The sequence below is a fragment of the Macaca thibetana genome, chromosome 17 (genome assembly GCF_024542745.1).
Source record: "Macaca thibetana thibetana isolate TM-01 chromosome 17, ASM2454274v1, whole genome shotgun sequence".
Classification (NCBI taxonomy): Eukaryota; Metazoa; Chordata; class Mammalia; order Primates; family Cercopithecidae; genus Macaca; species Macaca thibetana.
The window spans coordinates 87,900,221-87,920,838 of record NC_065594.1 but is presented as its reverse complement, the minus strand read 5'-3'; the positions used below and the strand labels follow the sequence as shown (position 1 = coordinate 87,920,838).

Here is a 20,618-nt window from a genome sequence, read left to right as displayed (position 1 = left end):
TTGTGAATGTTATGAGTGTCCATACTATGTCCTATTTGAGTATATACACGTAACACACACACTATATATACACACACACACACATATATATTTGTGTATATATGTATGAATATATATTTATGTATATATATTTGTGTGAATATATATTTATGTATATATATTTGTATAAATATATATATTTATGTATATATATTTGTATAAATATATATATTTATGTATATATATTTGTATAAATATATATATTTATGTATATATATTTGTATAATATATATATTTATGTATATATATTTGTATAAATATATATATATTTGTTCATATACATATATGAACAAATACAATTGATCCTTGAACAACACAGGAGTTAGGGTCACTGATCCCATGCAGTCAAAAATTTGTGCTTAACTTTTGACTCCCAAAATCTTAACTACGAACAGCCCACTGTTGACCAGAAGCCTTTCTGATAACAAAAACTCAATCAATACGTATTTCATAAATTGTATGTATTATGTAGTGTATTCTTACAATAAAGTAAGCTAGAGAAAAGAAAATGTTACTTAAAAAATCATAAGGAAGAGAAAAGGCATTTACCATTCATTAAGTGGAAGTGGATCATTAGAGAGTTCTTCATTCTTCACATTGAGTGAGCTAAGGGGGAGGAGGGAGAGGAGGGGGTAGTCTTGTTGTCTCAAGGGTGAAAAGTGGAAGAATATCCACATATAAGTGGACCCTTGCAGTTCAACCCTGTGTTGTTCAAGGGTCAGCTATAATGTCATGACCCTTCTTTGCTTCTTGGGAGCATTTCCAGCATCATTAGTCGCACTTTCCATAGGTCTCATGGTGTTATTCAAGGTTTATGATATTGCATTAAGCAAGATGAAAAATACATACAAATAATGAGAAATCATTCTTACTGCAATTCCCAATTTATTGGAGATACAACTGGCTCATGCAGAGATGATGAGCATCACATGGTGTTTTAAGCAGATACACCACTTGAGCTCACTGCAGTAGCAACAGGAGGTGGCTATGAAATTATTACAGTAGTACAATATGTACCACAGTTAATTTTATGCAGTTATGACTTAATACTGCATGTTTATGTTTGTTTCCATTTCTCTAGACTACAAATGGCGCCATGTACAGTCTGTTTGTATGCATATGTTTTGAGAATTTTTAACTGTTGTGTATATTTTATGATAGTAATAAGAAAATACACTAGTATCTACATATATTTTATCCATTCATGACATGGCTAATTAATCTTAATATTTTCAACATTTCAAGGATACACAGTTCTTCCATGAGTTTTTTCAAGTTATTGCAAATCTACAAACAATTTTCCAATAGGTTTATTGAAAAAAAAATCCACCTGTAAGTGTACCCATGCTGTTAAAACTTGTGTTGTTCAAGTCTCAACTGCGTGCACTATATACCTATCTGCACACTGTATCAAGGTTTACTAAAAAGTCTAGGACAAACCATGAAATAATTATAGTAACTACTTCTGGGCTGTGGAAAACTGGGTACATGTTTTTTCACTTTGTTTGAATCTACAAATTGCAAATCATTTGGTGAGAGATTCTCATCAGTATACTATTCCTGGATACCATTAAAACACAAATACATGAAAGTATTAATAGGAGAATTTTGGGACAACGTGACCCAAGAAGATATTTCTTTCCTACTCTATTATTTTTTTCCTTCTTCAATCTGCTGAAATGAGTCTACACTTTTTTTTTAATTGTAAAGTTAAAGTTTATTTTTATAACTAGTATTTAGAAACAGGAGGATACTAGCAGTGAAGGTTAAGGAGATTGAAGAATCCTGACCCTACTAGTTATTGAAGCCTCTTATAATACAAATGACCTTAAAAAGATTATTTAAAGCATATAAATAGAATAATTAATCAATGAAAAAAAAAGAGTCTCACATAGATTCAACTCTTAGGAGGAACTGAATGAAACACAGTAAGCTTTTCAACACCAAGGAGTTACAAAGAACTATTTAATACATTTGGTTGCGATAGCAGTTTGGAAGGAAGAAAGACAGAGGGGGAAGTTAAAGCCAATGTGAGATGATTCATCAAAATAAACAACAGAAGGACTAATGAGTTAAAACAAAACACTCAACTATCAAAAAGTCAAAGTGGCGGGGAGTCAACTACTTAACAAATCATGAACAAATGTATTTTTAGCTTTAATATTAGGGAAAATTTTTTAAAGATTATCGCTTTACTATAAAGAAATGCAAAATGTTCAAGTAAAAAAAGCAGCAAAACCGTTAAGATATTTACATCAAAATTTTGATCAATAATCAATATATCTAATTAGGAAGAGCTTATCCAAAATTATAAAAACATGGGACAGACAACTGGAGACAGTTATAAATAAAAATTTGCAAAAGATAAAACTATAAATAATCACAATATGCAGAAAGTTTATTCATATTAGTAAACAAGCAACACATCAAAATAAATGTGAGATACTGTTTTACAACTACTAAACTAGTCAAAATACATTTTAAAAATAACATGCTAGCAAGAATGTGGAGAACTGGTACACCACATTTTTGATTGCATGTGTAACTCATTTGGAAAACAATATGGCAGCTGGAAACAAGGGAGATGAAGATGTTTCTTCTCCCTAGCTCAGCTATTTCACTATATGGATTTTATATGGAATATATAATTTCACAGAAATAAAAGAATGCTGTACAAAACTTTTGCACATTTTATTATAACAAAGAGAATAGAAATAACTAAAACAATTGTTAGATAAATTTATACAGATATATGAAAAATACTTAGAAATAGGAAAAATCCTTATTGTATAAGTCAAAACAAAAAATGCCATAGTATATATTTCATATTATTTTCAATTATGTCAGAAATATAGATTATAAAGTGCAAACAATAAAAATAATTGATGTGTTAAAATAATAAAAATGTGCATGTTTCCTAGTTTAAGCCCAGTTATTCCTGATCACTGGTACAAAGATATAATAACCAGATACCAAAAATTACGGTTTTATAAAATAAGAAATAATTTTTTTATGAATAAAGCATATAGTCAAAAAATAAATTTATAGTCAGGGTACCTCACACGTGTGTGTGTGTGTGTGTGAGAGAGAGAGAGAGAGAGACACACAGATGGAAGGGTCCCTGGTCTATCTCTCACTACGTTTCTTATGTAATTCTCTCCAGAAGTGAAAATACACATAAATTATTGCAAGTATTCTGTGGACTTCATAGAGCCACTGTGAAGGTTAAACAAAATAGTATGTTTGAAAATGCCTATTCTGGTCTATAGCTGTACGATACGTTCCAGGTGTTCAAAAATATTCTTTCAATATATTTAATAGAAGGACAATAATATCAAGAAGTTGTTACATTATAATTTAATAAATGTAATACAAAGACTCTTTTCTTCACCTTCAAATGAAAGAACTAGAGCTGATAATTTTGGTAGGCCCTACCAACTCTGTAGAGTTCTGGGGAATGAGCAGAACATGAAGAAAGTCAGAAATCACTAAAGGATGATGATAAGAAGATGATAAATGCATGGAAAAGCATACCTTAAAGAAAAGCTTTAAAATCTGTGTGTGTGTGTGTGCGCGCGCGTATGTGTGTGTAAAATAACCTTTTAAACAAATAAACAAAATTAAAGCACAACATACAGGGCCTTTCATTACAACCTTTACCTGGTTTCACAACATGTAATGCACATTCAGAAAATAGATGTCTATCACTTTCTATGACCGAGATAAGCAAAGTCTAAATCTAACACGTAGGGCTTTTTTTGATTTTTCTGGAACGATGAATAATGCTTCTCACATGGGAGGGCATTATCTACTTGAGGAAACACATATGGCCCTTTTACCTCCTCTGTGCTTAATGCACAGATAAATACTTACACATGCACAGAGAAATGCTTCCACTCACACCATCTGCTCATTGGAGGAAAAAGCACACCCATGTAGCCTATTACATTTGCCAGTGCTGGGGCTTTGCTCTAAAGCAATGTCTGCTTTGGATGGCAAATTTTATAGTCTCTATTTAATAGGTTCATAGAGGGGATACTCACCTCTAGCTCCCCCACACTAGATGTTTTTCTCTAATCCCTGACTCCTAAGGGAGTGTCTGCGCCCAAAACATACCTGTTTCTTCTGCACCCTGAATAGCACGCTTATTTCTGCTGCTCTGACTGGAGTTGCCTTCTCCTGGAGCTGGTGGTTCAAAGATCTATGAACAGAAAAATTCCACATTATTGGAAAGACAGCTGAGGCGAGGGAGAGGCAGCAGTGTAGGCAGGATCTTGCCTGAGGCTTGCAGCTGCTGCAAACTCACTTTCAGTCCCGCGGTGACAGCTGGAGCTTCCCCCAGACCGGCCTTGGGGGCTCTTGCTCTTGCTGGCAGCTTCTCCGCGTGGTGGCCCTGCAGCTCTGCCCGGAGGCTGGCCAGGTCCCCTTGCAGGGCGGCCACCTGGTAGAAAGACACCACCATGAGGCAGCAAGACAGCAGTGCCAGCAGCAAGGCTGCAGCCAGCAGCTTTCTGTCTTTGGAGGATCGAACAGAGGGGCTTTCCTTCTGTGGGAGGATGGAAACACACTCCTTCAGTTTCATTTCTTCTCTTTTCTTAAGGCAAGAAGTAAGGCGTGACTGCTCCCTTTCTGTGGAGTCATCCATATCACTACTTGAACTTTGAAGGTTGGGGCCTTTAGAATAAGTGACCACAGGGAATGGATCATTTCCTGTTATCTGTGTTTGTTGATGTCCTGTGTGCACTACATGGCAGGGCTTGGCTCACCCCTCAGGAGAGTTCTCCTGAATTTTCTTCTTTCTGCCTTTCTGCATCTCTACCGCTACTGTACAGTAGGTTTGCTGGCATTTACCCTCCAATTGGATTGCTCAATCTGTCTTCCTCATTTCACTTTCAGTTTTTGTAAGAATTTCAAAGTCATCTCACAACACTCACGCTCAAGTAGATTTAAAGCCCCTTAAATCTGCTGGGGAAACTTGGAGTTTGGATTGGCACCTTCAAGGGAAAGCTTTTAAGATATGCACAGGTCTAAGAAGCCCACCATTAAGCATAGTAAGGGAACTGTGTCTGCTTGGGGCCACGTGGCTTCAGAAGGAAGGGGGAAAAGCAGCTGAACGTTCCTGCTGCTGTCATAAAAATAATTAATGTGAAGGTCACATAAGCTAAGTGCTTTAGCATTGACTTGTTCTTAGCTAGAGAGTGATTTATTAACAGTCTTCAAGTATGAAATAAAATGGAGAATCCTTGAAGGAAGTGTGGAAGTAAGTCCACTGGGAAATATTCATATTATTATACTAATAATGTCATAAAAAGAATGAGACTAAATTTTACAGACATATTTAGATTAGCTATCTGAAGGATTCCCTAAATATAAGTGAACATATTTTTAAGGAAAACATGCATAAACTTTTTTCTTCTGAGACTCATCACCGAAACTCTATCATGCATACGAATGGCCTGTCCCGAGGAGCCTGGTCTCAGCTTTGCTGCTCAGACTTCTGAAGCTTTAAGTCCCTACTCAGTCTGATACTAGTTGAGGAGAATCAGCCTTCTCTCCAGCTCCAAATGCCTGACTGCTACCATCAACCACTCTCAAGTAGCTTTTCTACAACTCCCATGTTGACTGTGCGGCAGCCTAACAGGTCGGTATACAAGAGGTCCTTGATCAAACAAGAGCCACCTTAGCTTTTGATTTTTCTGTTGTTGACTTGGGGACCTGTGAGGACTATTGCATTAATTCTAGTCCTGCCTTATCCTGATAGCTGGTTCCTGGACATTCCCCAGTTTCTCACTCTTTGCCCCAGCATTGAAATATTGATTCATCTTTCAATTAACATTACTGAGCACTTAGCAAGCCCTGGGTAGTCACTACTCCCCTATGGACTAAGACTGGTGAGCTTTAGTTCTGTCTCACTCTACATTTCTATACAGTCTTCAGTAAGAAATTTACAGAAATAACATAGTGCAGAGTGGAGAACTCTAGACCCAGGCTTCTAGACTGCAAATCCTGCCTCACCCCTCACTCTCCTTAGGCAAAGTACTTAAACTCTCTGTGATTCCATTTCCTCACCTCTGAATTCGTATGACGGTATTAACTGTCCCTGAGATACGTAATGAGGCTTACAAGAATGTGGAAACAAATTACACTTTGGATGCTTCCATTTAAAAAAAAAATTATTTCCACAGTTTTGGGGGAATAGGTGGTATTTGATTACATGATTAAGTTATTTAGTGGTGATTTGTGAAATTTTGGTGCACCCATCACCCGAGCAGTATAGACTTTGAGCCCAATTTTTAGTCTTTTATTCCTCACACCCCTCCCACCCTTTCCCCTGAGTCCCTAAAGTCCATTATATCATTCTTATGCCTTTGCATCCTTGCAATTGAGCTCCCACTATGAGTTAGAACATGCAATGTTTGGTTTTCCATTCCTGAGTTACTTCACTTAGAATAATAGTCTCCAATCCCATCCAGGCTGATGTGAACGCCATTAATTCATTCCTTTTTATGGGTGAGTAGTATTCCATCATATATATGTACCACAGTTTCTTTATCCACTCATTGATTGACGGGCTCTTGGGCTGGTTCTACATTTTTGCAATTGTGAATTGTGCTGCCATATGTATGTGTGTGCAAGTATGTTTTTCATATAACGACTTATTTTCTTCTGGGTAGATACCCAGTAGTGGGACTGCTGGATCAAACGGTAGTTCTACTTTTAGTTATTTAAGGAATCTCCACACTGTTTTTCACGGTGGTTGTACTAAATGATTGGGGAAATGCAAATCAAAAGCACGGTGTGATGCTTCCAGTTTTTCATTCACTTTTATTCTTTACATTCAAAGTATGAATGAAACATTTTTCAGTTACAAACAGTGCTCTAATAGACATTTTCTACAAGTGTGCTTGTAACATCTGCAAGGGTTTCCCAGCAAATGTCTGCTGAGGGATAAGCACATCTTCACTTTTACAGGCGCCACCCAGTTACCCTCTGATGAGTTCCCATTTCCTCATTGTCTCACTACAAAATGACGCAGTCAGACTTACTTGTTTTTACCATTAGGACTGTTCTTTTTTTTCCTTTGCATCTGCAAGTTTCCAAGATCTTTTTAAAATAACTCGTTATTATCATTATCCTGGCCTCAAAAATAGGCTGCTCTCTAATTTCTCTTACCTATAACTCCCACAATAAGGTGACTGTGCCCCAGTCTAACAGGTACATAGACAAGAGGTCCTTCCATCTTCCAGGTGGAAGTCTTCTTTTATAAGGATGTTTGTAAACCCTTTTGCATCAGGCATGACACAGTACAATTCTTTTCTGTCAGTTCTTGTTCCAGATCAATTAGGGTAAGTCATACGGAGCAACCTTGCCATAAAAAATGGAATTCGTATGAAGATTGTATGAAGGCCTTCTTACTGAAAGTAATTGAGATCCTTCAGATTATGTGTTTGTGTATTCTTATGACCTAAATACATGCAGAAATGAAAGGATGCAAGGCAGTGCTAGAAAGCAACTTCTCTCTGCGTTTTGCTCAGGGTTTCCTGTAGCCACTGCTTCTCTCCGTCCGGTTGACATTCTCCCACTTCTGGCGAGTCATTCCCCTCCATATCCCTCAGAGAAAATTTTGAAGACAGGGAATGATTTGACTGCTTTAGGGAATTCTCTCTGCCTTCGTCACTCTGTTGGGCAGAGACTTTCATGCCTGACCATCTCAAAAGAAAGTCACTGGACAGCCTACACTCAGCCATTTTTAAACCAGTGGCCAATGTTTGTTGCGGCAACGAGCAGTACCATGCATAAAATGGGCGAGTGCTTCTTCCACGAAGGGCAGCCGTGGTGTCCCTCTGGCCAGAGGGACAGCAAGCAGGGATGGCAATGTGCACGTCCTCCACAGGGATCTGACAGTTGCATTTTCTCTAAAGACAGGTAGAAAACGAAGTGACATTCATAACTCTTCAATCTCTTATTCAATGAACAAAAGGAAGTTATTACTCCATAAATCGAGAATCTGTTTCCTGAAGAGGAAATGGTTTGGCAATAATTTAACAGAAATTCTGTTAAACAAGAAGTATATTCACGTTCATTGAATAATACACCACATCACAAGTTTATTCAGGGACAAAAGACCACGGTATCTGAGCCAGATTGTGCAGCGATCTTCTTATACTATATTCAGTGTTTACTGACAGTGTTTAGCTGCTTTTTACACACATCTTTTTCTCAATGTAAGTGTAAAGCATTCTTCTGTCATTCAATCAACAAACTGAGATACTAGTGCTTTGTGATTGACGAAACTGTTCTATCCACTCAGAAATAGGCAGATGGGGTTGAAAAGAATATAACTTGTGAGTTTGTCCGGGAGTCAGAAACAGCAGAAAATAAACATTCACTCTCTGACTACGTTCTTACACTGACAACCTCAAAAATATTTTAAAAAATGAATTATAAATTTCTGGCTAAATAGTGCTATAAAGAATTACAGGTTTGAGGAATCTCTCCTATGCCCCTTTTCTTTGAGGAAAAGGGTGTTTTTAACAAGGATTTAGACCAGTCAAGCATGGCGACAACAGCTCTTTTAGATCTGTAAATGTACCTAAAAGTATATCTAGATAAAATTGGCATCCTAAAGCACTCAGAATATGGAAAATAGCATGATATAGGTTAAGTACTGCATTTCAGGAAAATATGCTGTTTTCCGGTAGAAATATTATACATATATACATAAAATAATATATATAAAAATGTACAGATATACACACTATATATAATGGCGAGAGAGTATGTGCAGTAAGTTATTATATAGTTAAACTTGATTTAAAAGGCAAATGTTAATCACTGTATACAATTTTTAATTTAAAAAAATTTAATTCACATATTACATATGAGATACAGTGTTATGTTTTGATATATGTATACAATGTGTAACGATCAAATTAGGAAAATTAACATATCCATCACCTTAGACATTTATCATTTCTATCTGGTGAGAACATTGAAAATCCTGTCTTCTAGCTCTATTGAAATATGTAATATATTATTGTTAACAATAGCCGCCCTACTGTACAACGGAACACTGAAAATCGTTCTTCCTATCTAACCCTGACTTTGTACCAGGTGACAAACCTCCACCGCAATACCTCTGGTAACCACTCTCCTACTCTCTACTTCTATAAAATCAACTTTTTAAGATTGTACATGTAAGTGAGATTACACAGTATTTGTCTCTCTGTGCCTAGCTTATTTCACTTAATATAATGCCCTCCAGGTTCATCCGGGTGGCTACAAATGAGAGGATTTTATTTTTTATGGCTGAATAGTAGTCCACTGTGTTATACCACATTTAAAAAATTCATTCATCTACTGATGGGCACTTAGGTTGATTCCATATTTTGGCTATTGTGAATAGTGCTGAATCAACATGGGGATATTTCTTTGATACACTGATTGCTTTCTTTATAGACCTAGTGATGGAATTGCCCAAGTATGGTAGTTCTATTTTTAGTTTTTTGAGGAACCTCCATACTGTTTTCCATAGTGGCTGTACTAAATTTATATTCCCATTAACAGTGCACCAGCGTTCCCTTTCTCCACATTCTCACCAGGTAGAGGTCATCATGCTAAGTGAAATAAGCCAAGCATAAAAAGACATATATCACATGTTCTCATTCATATGTGGGAGCTAAAAAGGTAGTTCTTATGAATATAGAGAGTTGATAGGTGCTTACCAGTGGCCAGGAAGAGTAGGGAGAAGGGTGGAGGGATGAAGAGAGATTGATTAACGTTAGAAAAAATAAAACCTAATGCTTGATAGATTAGTAGGGCAACTATAGTTAGCATTAACCTGTTGTACATTTCAAAATAGCTAGAAGAGAATCATTTTAATGTTCCCACAAAACAAAAAGATAAATATTCAAGGTGATTAATATCCCAGTTACCCTGAATTGTTCTTTACATATTATATGATGTATCAAATTTTCACATATATCCTGAAAATATGTGCATCTGTTTTGTATCAATAAAACAAATAAATTTAAATTTAATAAATGGACTATAAATATTTTAATGATTTATTTTAAATTTTGCTTATTAACTTTTGAGAAGAGGATGGGGTTAAGAGTGTAGGCTCTGAAGCCAGAAGCAGCGTCTGTATGCCCACTTTTGCTTCACCATCTTAACAGAATCTTTCTTGCCCTAAATCTAGAAGCCGACTTTGTTTAGATCTCTATCTCTGTGGGATGCTGACATAATCTCACACTTTAGGGAAGTCCTAATCATGAAATCTACTCACGATGACTCCATCCACATCACCACTGATTGCTAAGGGTGGACAAATGAGACAGGCTTTTTACAGTTGGTTGTGAGGTGGTCTCCTGGGGGGAACTGCTAGGAGACAGTTCCTCATTCTTAAAGAGATTGACAAGAAAGAGATGCTGTTCTCCCAGTAGACATTACAAGCCTGCCCGTGATCACCGCGAACTGGCATCTTGCAACTGCCGTCAGGCCCAGACTGAAACACTGTTGACGAGAACATGATTCTGGAGGGAAGCTGGCTCTGTTAGGACATAATTGTCCTGCTGGATTACTCAACTCTTCACACTTGTTATTTGGATCATACTATTTCCTAACTGTTTATGCCAATGTGAGACAAGATTAGGTGTTAATTCATCCAAAGACATCCTAAATCTGCTAGTTAGATTAGCAGTTTGATTAGGATCCAAAGACATCCTAATTCTGCTAGTTTTAAGAATTGTAATCTTATACAACCAAAGAACTTTGTATAAGAGAGTTTTAAATGTTCTTTCAGAATTTTTCCAAATGTCCACTTTTTGAAACTGTGGTGTAAAGAGAAAAGGTCAACACCCACAAGCTAGAAAAACTAATTCATTTATTAAGAAGAGTCTTATATCCAGTTTTAATATAAAGTTATTTTTAAATAATTTAAGCTCTTTAATATGTTAGGAATCTTAAGAAAAAGTACTATTATGTGAAGATGTATTTAATGAATCTGTCTTTTCCAGGTGGAACCAAAATAAATGTAGTCACCTCTTTCAGAAAAAAAACTGCAAAATCAGAATTTGTGCATCTCCATGTAAGAAGGGAATAATTTCAAACTAAGAAAAAAATAAGAGAGATATAGTGTATTCTGAGAAAACTGCAACATGAATGCATCTTTCTTCTCCTTTACTGACAGTTGTAAATTATCTTTCTTCTCTGAGCCATATTGCAGTAGAACTTAGAGGTAATTGGGTGTTAGTGAGGGACTTTTTGCTCTAATTGGCCCTAGATAGAGAAAAATAATGTTTTGAGGTTTATTTCTCAAGAGTATTTGTAGTACTATATCTGAGACCCAAGTCTCAATGGGTCTTAGATAGAATGATTGAGCAGAAATCTGTGGGCCCCAGGCAGTGACTACATCAGCCTCACAGGAATATGCCAAGTTTCCTAGGCCTCTGAGCACCCACAAAGGAAGTAAGTGTTTAGGGTTAGTCCTCCATGTCCCTAAAGCTGAGAGACTATCAGAGGATCACAAGAAACAAAAGTCTCCCCCAAATGCCTCAGAGTAGACTAGAAGGTTCCCTGCTAGTCCAGTCCTGACTCATGGGTTAGACAGGACTTGATTTCTCACCTCCTGAGGCTAGACTGCCCCAGCTGAGCCATCAAATCAAACACAGGAGGTGTTTAAGAGAGATAAGCCATCAAAGAAGGAGAGCACAGAACATCCCAGCCTGCACACAACACAAAGGGATGGAGACAACTTGAATTTTAAAAACTAATAGAGGATTTAAGATTAAACTGAATAAATTTTTTAGGAACTAAAAAATCTCTCTATAGTTTTCAATTAAACAATTTAATATATGCATTGAAGAAAAGGATGGTCACTTTTGAGCACTGAGTTACTGGCCTGTAGGCTCAAACAGAATTAAAATCTCAAAACTCAGAGTGTTTTGCAACTCACATGCAAGAAAAATGGGAACATAAAAGGAGGGAGAGGATATAGATTAAACAGAGGCAATGACATAAAAACTTACAGGAGAAAATAATAATGCTTCTTAATCTATGAAAGACCTGAAACTACAGTTTGAAAGTGCTTATCAAGTCATAGGTTAAAATGCTGAGAAAATCTGTATGGGTAGCCTTTTGGAAAGAAAAAGGAAGGGAAGGAAGGAAGGAAGGAAGAAAGAAAGGAAGGAAGGGAGGGAGGGAGGGTGGGAGGGAGGGAAAAGTGCTGAGAAAAATCGACCCAGGTAATGTCTGATGGTATTACTGAATATAGAAAGAGTTGTTGGGATATGATGAAAATAAAGTATATAAAATCTTATAAAATGCATTTAAAGCTATTTTTATGAGAAAAAAATGGTATCTTTAATGGCATGGTTTAAAAAGAAGAACGGAAAGAAATAATCTGAGCATACAGTTCACAAAGCCCTAACAAGTTAAAAGGTGAAAACAAATTAAGCTAAAAGATAGGAGTAAAAAATATAAAAGAGATTAGTGAAATAAATAATAACTATACAATAAAGAGAATTAAAAATTGGTTATTTGAAATAACAAAGAAAATGAATAATTTGTAGTAAGACAAAGTAAAAAGAGAAAGTATGAAATTTAATAACAGAAATTTTAAAAGAGGGACATTTTAGAGCTATTACATCCTAAACAGGTAAGAGGATATTATGTATAAATTTGTGCAGTAAAATTAAGGGGAAATTGAAGTATACATGCATTTCTCTTGAGTACAAAAAAAAAAAGAAATAACAAAGTAGGTAAACCAATTGCAGAGGAAGGATATTCACCATTCACTCTTTCAGTATTGTTCTAGGTACTAGGCATACAAAAATTAAAACAGGGAGAAAAAAAGTCAGAAAGAAAAAAGAAAACTCCTGTGTCATGGAGTTAAATTCTATTGTATAAGATCATTTTAAACGATTTCAGTTTTTACTTGATAAATTTATACAAAATAGTTTCTCATCTGGTTTTTCATTTCTTTTGTATCTGTGGTTACACATTTAAAAAAATTGTATGCATATGATTTCTCCTTTTATTCTTGAAAGAATAGCTAAAACTTATCTGCTTTGTTACTGTCATGTAAGTAATCAGCAGATGGTTCTATTATCATTATGATTTGTCTCATTCTACTTAAGTTTGTTTTGTTGTTTTCTTTAGTCTGACTTCTTCAGTTGAGTGTTCAAACATTCATTTCCTTTCTTATTTGTTGATAGGCTATTAAAATTCCTAAGAGCATTGCTTAGTAAAATTTAATGATATCAGGTATGTATTGTGTTTTATTGTTTTTTATATATTGTGCTTATTATTTTCTAGAAAATATTAATAATATAAATTAATCTAAAAATTTTCTTTGGATTTCCAATTTGACTTAAAAGTTATTTAAGAGATATTTGTTAATTTGTTTTAATTTCCAGAATTTTTTTTCATTTTTCTCACTAACTTCTATTTTATTGTATTGCATTCAGATTATTTTCTCTCACTATTTCTATTTACAAAGCTTAATCAGAGTTTCTTTAGGGATTAATAGTATTGTCATTTGTGTGAATACAACATAGCTACTTGAAAAGAAGGGATATCCTTAATAATTTTATTATTTTAGTCTACAATATCTCCATTTTTGTTTATATGATGTCATAGAATAATACAGATGAGTAAAATTTCCCATATCTACTGTTTTTTCCTGTGTATTTCCAATTGTTTTTCTTGTAGTTTTAGTTTTATGGTTAATGAAACTATATTATTTAGCATTATAACATTCAGTGCAAAGATAATCAAAAATGAGAGGGAGATAATAAATTCTGTTTATCAAAAAGATAACTTTTCCCCAAATGTACAAGGAATACTTAAATTTTTTTTATTTTTTATTTATTTATTTTTTTTTGAGACAGAGTCTCGCTGTGTCGCCCAGGCTAGAGTGCAGTGGCGCGATCTCGGCTCACTGCAAGCTCCGCCTCCCGGGTTCACGCCATTCTCCTGCCTCAGCCTCCTGAGTAGCTGGGACCACAGGCACCCGCCACCGCGCCCGGCTAATTTTTTGTATTTTTAGTAGAGACGGGGTTTCACCGTGGTCTGGATCTCCTGACCTTGTGATCCGCCCGCCTCAGCCTCCCAAAGTGCTGGGATTACAGGCGTGAGCCACCGCGCCTGGCCTGATACTTAAAATTTTAATCAAAATGGACAACCTCCAGCCAGCCTGGCTGTCACAGGCATGCTGCCACACACATGAACTCAGGCGGAGCTGGCCCAAGAGCCACCTGAAAAACTCACAGAATTACAGAAATAATAAAGGGGAGCTGTTATAGGACACTAAAGTAGAGTGGTTTATTACTTAGTAATACCTAAGTGATATATCCCATTTATTGAAATAATCTCATAAAAATAGAAATCATTACAAAAAGATGATCAAAGAGTTGCTTACTTGAAAATGTAAAACTACATTCACAGGTCAAGTTTGTATCAAAGAAGTATGCAAAACTGCCGTTAGAAATTACCTAGAAAGTCACAAAAGGGAAAACAACTTATACCAAACATATGAGCCAAAGTAGTACTCATTAAAAAGTTACAGCATTGAAAACAAAGCTATAATATAAACACAATGATGTTCAAAAGAATTAATAATCATCCAAAGAAATTTAAAAAGGAATAAGCCAAAATAATCCAGGTAATGAAATTAAATAAAGATAGTTAACACTGATGATTAATTATATATTGTTAGTTAAAATGTGAGCAAAGATTATTTTTTATATATATATATATATACATACATACATATACATACTTTAAGTTCTGGTTTACATGTACAGAACGTGCAGTTTTGTTACACAGGTATACACATGCCATGGTGGTTTGCTTGAAAATGTAAAATAATAAGGTTGTTTTGGAAGCCAATCTAATGATACTAGAAATATTAAAAACATATCTACACTTCAACTCAACAGTCTTACTACTGAGCATTTATCCATGGTATCCATGGTGAAAAAAAAAACACAATAGAAAAAGTGTGTGTGTGTATGTGTGTTTGTGTGTGTGTGTGTACATGATGTCAAGTAAAATTAAATTCTATTTTGTTTAGTACTCTATGAGGGTTCAAAGATTTCTCTTGTGTTTTTCTGCTACTCAAATATAAATACTCTTGTCCTCAAATTGTTTTATTACCATGACTGATTGCTAAAACAGAAACATAATTTATATGAAAACTCCCAAAATCTGTTTTAGATACTTTCAGACAGTCATAAAACATGTCTAGTAGTGGAGACAGTATGAGTTCATAATTGTACTTGTCGTTGGTTACTTCTAAATTTACTAAATTTAAAATGCACTTGCTAATTTTTTGTCTATTTTAAATATAAGCCTCTGGTTATTAAAAAGTAAACAAAAACTGGTGGGTGATTCCCAGAATTTTAACCAAAAGCATAATCTGTTATCTCATGGCAACAGCTGTTTACATACTTTAAATTGAATAATGAGCTTTCAACAGTTTCAAAATTTAAACACAATCCAGACCAATGTTGATATTTCCACACTCAGGACAAGTGGCGCAGTGTAAAATTCATGTGAAAATCTCATTATCACTATCAACCACCAACACTAGCAACAATTAACCAAGGATAACAAGTCAAAACAAATAAGTATAAACTGTACTCTACTAGTGACTATTAAAAATTCAGCATTTCAGAACACTAATCTTCAATCCTTTATCAAAAGCATGTTTTGACTTTTAAAAATGTGGTAAAACACACATATATTATACAATTTACCATCTTCATTATTTTTAAAGTCACTCTGCAATTTCTCTTTAATATCATTGACTTGTGAATTTATAATTCTCACTCTGTCCCAAACAAGGGAACCTATTACATTTTGTAAACTTCTGTAGGTCATGAATTTTGCACCTCAAAGAGGTAATTTCTAACCGTATTATTGAAGGCTTAAGAGGACAGCAGTGTGTGAAACAAAGTCCTGGACTAGCACTCAGTAAAAAATGGGTTCTGGTTCAGTTGTTCAACTACATTTAGTCTTTTGACTCTTGAGTCTTATCTATTTATTCTTTGTGAAAAGATGTTATCTTTTCTGTAAGGTCTTTTCCACTCTAACTGATGGCAGAGAAAGGTGTTTGGATTCCCAGGACTGTCTTCTTTGCTTACAATGTCTCTTCCAGCCCTGGATTTTTAAAATGTGATTTAAAAAAACAAAACTTTAAAAGATACCATCTTAACCATTTTTAAGTGTACAGTTCAGTAGTTTAAAGTATATTTACATTGCTGTGCAATCAATCTCCAGAACCTTTTTAGCTTTCAAGAATGAAACTCTATGCCCACTGAACGAGCAACTCCCCATACATACATATATACATGTGTGTATATATATACGTGTGTGTGTGTGTATATATATATCTCCAGCTTTTTCTTTTTCTCTGGAAAATTCTATCTTATTTCGTTCATCCATTCATCAATGTTCACTTGGGTGACCTCCACCTTTTGGCTATTGTGAATAATGCTGTTATGAACATGAGTATGCAAATATCTCTTTGAGGCTCTGCTTTCAATTCTTTTGGATATATACCCAGAGGTATAATTGCTGAAACATATGGTAATTCTATTTTTAATATTTTGAGAAACTGCTATACTGTCTTTCACAGTGGCTACATCATTTAGCACTCCCATCAAAAATTCACAAGAGTTTTAATTTCTTCCACATTCTTACTAACATTTGTTATTTTTTTTTTATGTTTGCCATCCTAATGGTTTTGAGGTGATAGTGCATTGTGGTTTTGATTTGTATTTTCCCTAATAATCAGTGAGTAATCATGACATTTAAAGAAACAATGTTTAAATTTTTTCTTTAAGTACAATACAAATGCTACTTTATCTACAATGTAAAATAAAGCTGTAGACTTTATATACAAAAACAAGTTCTTGTTCACTGATCAGCAAATTTTCTCAAATATGCTGATTCATGGGCAAATATACTAGTGGGGTAAAATTAGAAGTACAAGCTTGCTGAGTGGACCAGGGGATTTAGTTGGATTAATTTCCTAGTTATCATCAACCAAGCTATCCTGATAAACCTAATTCCTCCACAAGAACATGGTAAAATATTCTGTCAATCTGATTTTTGTTTACTAAGCCACTTTTACTGACCAATTCGCACTCTAATTAATACATGATCTTTTCTTTGGATTTGTTATTCTTGTTTCATGAACTATTCTACTTTTTAAGGTGATTTTGCATAGATATAATCTATTATAACTAGTATTATAAAATAAAATATAAAACTGAAATGCAATGTACAAACCAGATGAATATCCTGTTTCCAAAAAATGCATATTAAAACTACATGGATTTCAAATTTCTTTTGTATCAAAATAAACTTATGCTAACTTGTTATAATATGTCTAAACAAGATCCAGTTTGAGGCACTGAGAAGAATATGACATCAGTTTGAAAAGAGCTCAATCAGAGCAACAAGAATTCTATAAACTGAAGCAAGAACAAACATCAAATTTCTGGTGAAGCTTGGGTGGAAGAATGGTGAAATCACTGATGTTTTGGAAAAATGGTGAAATCATTGATGACGTTTTATGAAAAGTTTATGGGGACAATGCCTGATATGATTTGGGCTGTGTCCCCAGCCAAATCTCATCTCGAACTGCAGTTCCCATGATCCCCACATGTCATGGGAGGGACCCTGTGAGAGGTAATTGAATCATGGGGGCAGTTACTTCCACATTGTTCTTATGATAGTGAGTTCTCATGAGATCTGATAGTTTTATAAGTGGTGTTGACCCCGCTTTGTTCTGCACTTCTCATTGCTGCTGCCATGTGAAGAAGGATGTGTTTGCTTCCCCTTCCACCATGATTGTAAGTTTCCTGAGGTCTCCTCAGCCCTGCTGAACTGTGAGTCACTTAAACCTCTTTCCTTTATAAATTACTCAGTCCTGGTTATGTCTTTATTAGCAGCATGAGAACACTCAATTGGTGCCATAGAGAGGGGGCACTGCTGTAAAGATACCCAAAAATGCAGAAGTGACTTTAGGACTGGGTAACAGGCAGAGGTTGGAATAGGTTGGAGGGCTCAGAAGAAGACAGGAAGATGTGGGGAAGTGTGGAACTTCCTAGAGACTTGTTGAATGGCTTTCAACAACATACTGATTGTGATATGGACAAAGAAGTCCAGGATGATGTGGTCTCAGATGGAGATGAGGAAATTGCTGGAAAACAGAATAAAGGTGACTCTTGCTGTGTTTTAGCAAAGAGAGTGGTGGCATTTTTTCCCCCTGCCCTAGAGATCTGTGGAAATTTGAACTTGAGAGAGATAATTTAGTGTATCTGGTGGAAGAAATTTCTAAGCAGCAAAGCATTCAAGAGGTAACTTGAGTGCACTGAAAGCATATAGTTTTATCTATTTACAAAGATATGGTTTGGAATTTGAACTTATCTTTAAAAGGGAAGTAAAACATAAAAGTTCAGAAAATGTGCAGCCTGATGATTCAATAAAAAAGAAAAAAAAATTTTTTCTGAGAAGAAATTCAAGCCTGCTACAGATATTTGCATAAGTAACAAGGAGATGAATGTTAATCACCAAGACAATGGGGAAAATGTCTCCAGGGCATGTCAGAGACCTTCATGGCAGCCTCTCCCATCATAGGCCCAGAAGCCTAGGAGGAAAAAATGGTTTTCTGGGCTGGGCCTAGGACCCCTATGCTGTGTGCAGCCTAGGGACTTGGTGCCCTGCATCTCAGCTGCTCCAGCATGGGTAAAAGGAGCTAAAGTACAGTTCAGACCATGGCTTCAGAGGGTGCAAGCCCCAAGCCCTGGCACCTTCCATGTGGTGTTGAGCCTAAAGGTACACGAAAGTCAAGAAATGAAGTTTGGAAACCTCTGCCTAGATTTCAGAGAATGTATGGAAATGCCTGGATGACCAGGCAGGGTCTTCATGGAGAACCTCTCCTAGGGCAGTGCAGAAGAGAAATGTGGGGTTGGGGCCTCCCTACATAGTCCCCACTATGGCACTGCCTAGTGGAACTGTGAAAAGAGCTCCAAACCCCAGAACAGTAGATCTACCAGCAGCTTGTGCCATGTACCTGGAAAAGCAGCAGACACTCAACTCTAGTCATGAAGGCAGCCGGGGGTGCTATATGCTACAGAGTCACAGGGGTGGAGCTGTCCAAGGCCATGGGAGCCCACTTCTTGCATCAGCATGACCTGGATGTGAGACACAGAATCAAAGGAGATCATTCTGGAACATTAAGGTTTAATGACTGCCCTATTTGATTTTGGACTTGCATGGGGCCTGTAGCCCCTTTGTTTTGGTCGATTTCCCCATTTTGAATGGGTGTATTTAACCCATACCTGTATCCTCACTGTATCTAGGAAGTAACTAACTTGCTTTTGAGTTTACAGGCTTATAGGTATAAGGGACTTGCCTTATCTCAGATGAGACTTTGGACTTGGACTTTTGAGTTAATGCTGAAATGAGTTAAGAGTTTGGGGAACTGTTGGGAAGGCATGTTTGTGTTTTGAAATGTGAGGACATGAGATTTGAGAGGGGCCAGGGGTGGGATTATATGGTTTGGCTGTGTCCCCACCCAAATGTCATCTTGAATTGTAGTTCCCATAATCTCCATGTGTCATGGGAGGGACCCAGTTGGAGGTAATTGAATAATGGGGGTGGTAAACTCCATGCTCTTCTTGTGATAGTGAGTGAGTTCTCATGAGATCTGATGGTTTTTTTAAGGGCCTTTCTTCCACTTCAGTCTGCACTTCTCCTTGCTGCTGCCATGTGAAGAAGGGCATGTTGGCTTCCCCTTCCACCATGATTCTAAATTTCCTGAGGCCCTCCTAGCCCTGCTGAAATGTGAGTCAATTAAACCTCTTTCCAGCTGGGAGAAGTGGCTCACACCTGTAATCCCAGCACGTTAAGAGGCTGAGGCAAACAGATCACCTGAGGTCAGGAGTTCAAGACCAGCCTGGCCAAAATGGTAAAAACCCCATCGCTACTAAAAATACCAAAATTAGCCAGGTTTGGTGCAGACACCTATAATCCCAGGTACTCAGGAGGCTGAGGCAGGAGAATCACTTGAAACCAGGAGATGGCGATTGCAGTGAGCCAAGATCACACCACTGCACTCCAGCCTGGCCAACAGAGCAAGACTCCATCTCAAAACAAAACAACAACAACAACAAAGAAAGAAAACACCTCTTTCCTTTATAAATTTATCCAGTCTTGGGTGTGTCTTCATTAGCAGTGTGAGAATGGACTAATACAATGCCCCAAAGAAATCAGTGGTTTACAAATAGATAACTCACTTTAACAAGGGACGAGATAATGTTGAAGATGAAGCCTGCTATGGCAGACTATTTACATGAATTTGTGAGTATTAAAAAAAAAGTTTATGCTCTAATTGAAGAGAACTGATGATTACAGCAGAAATCATAGACATTTTAAAGCGTTCAGCTTACAAAATTATAAGTAAAAAATTAAAGTTGAGCAAACTTTCCACTCGTCGGGTACTCAAACTGTTATTCCCAGATCAGCTGCAGACAACAGCAGAGCTTACAATGAAAATTTTAGGC

General features: G+C 36.2%; 1 protein-coding gene across 1 annotated transcript in view; it reads right to left on the bottom strand.

Annotated features, from left to right (window-relative positions):
* TNFSF13B (TNF superfamily member 13b) overlaps positions 1-6,347 on the bottom strand; it is a 39,366-nt gene extending 33,019 nt beyond the window's left edge. Inside the window, exons 1-2 of the mRNA XM_050767072.1 lie at positions 4,346-6,347; positions 4,156-4,240 (exon numbers count right to left, since the gene is read on the bottom strand). Coding sequence (XP_050623029.1) covers positions 4,156-4,240; positions 4,346-4,684 — 424 coding nt within the window. The 5' untranslated portion in view covers positions 4,685-6,347. The remainder of the gene's footprint in view (positions 1-4,155; positions 4,241-4,345) is intronic.
* Between the last annotated feature and the right edge of the window lie 14,271 nt (positions 6,348-20,618).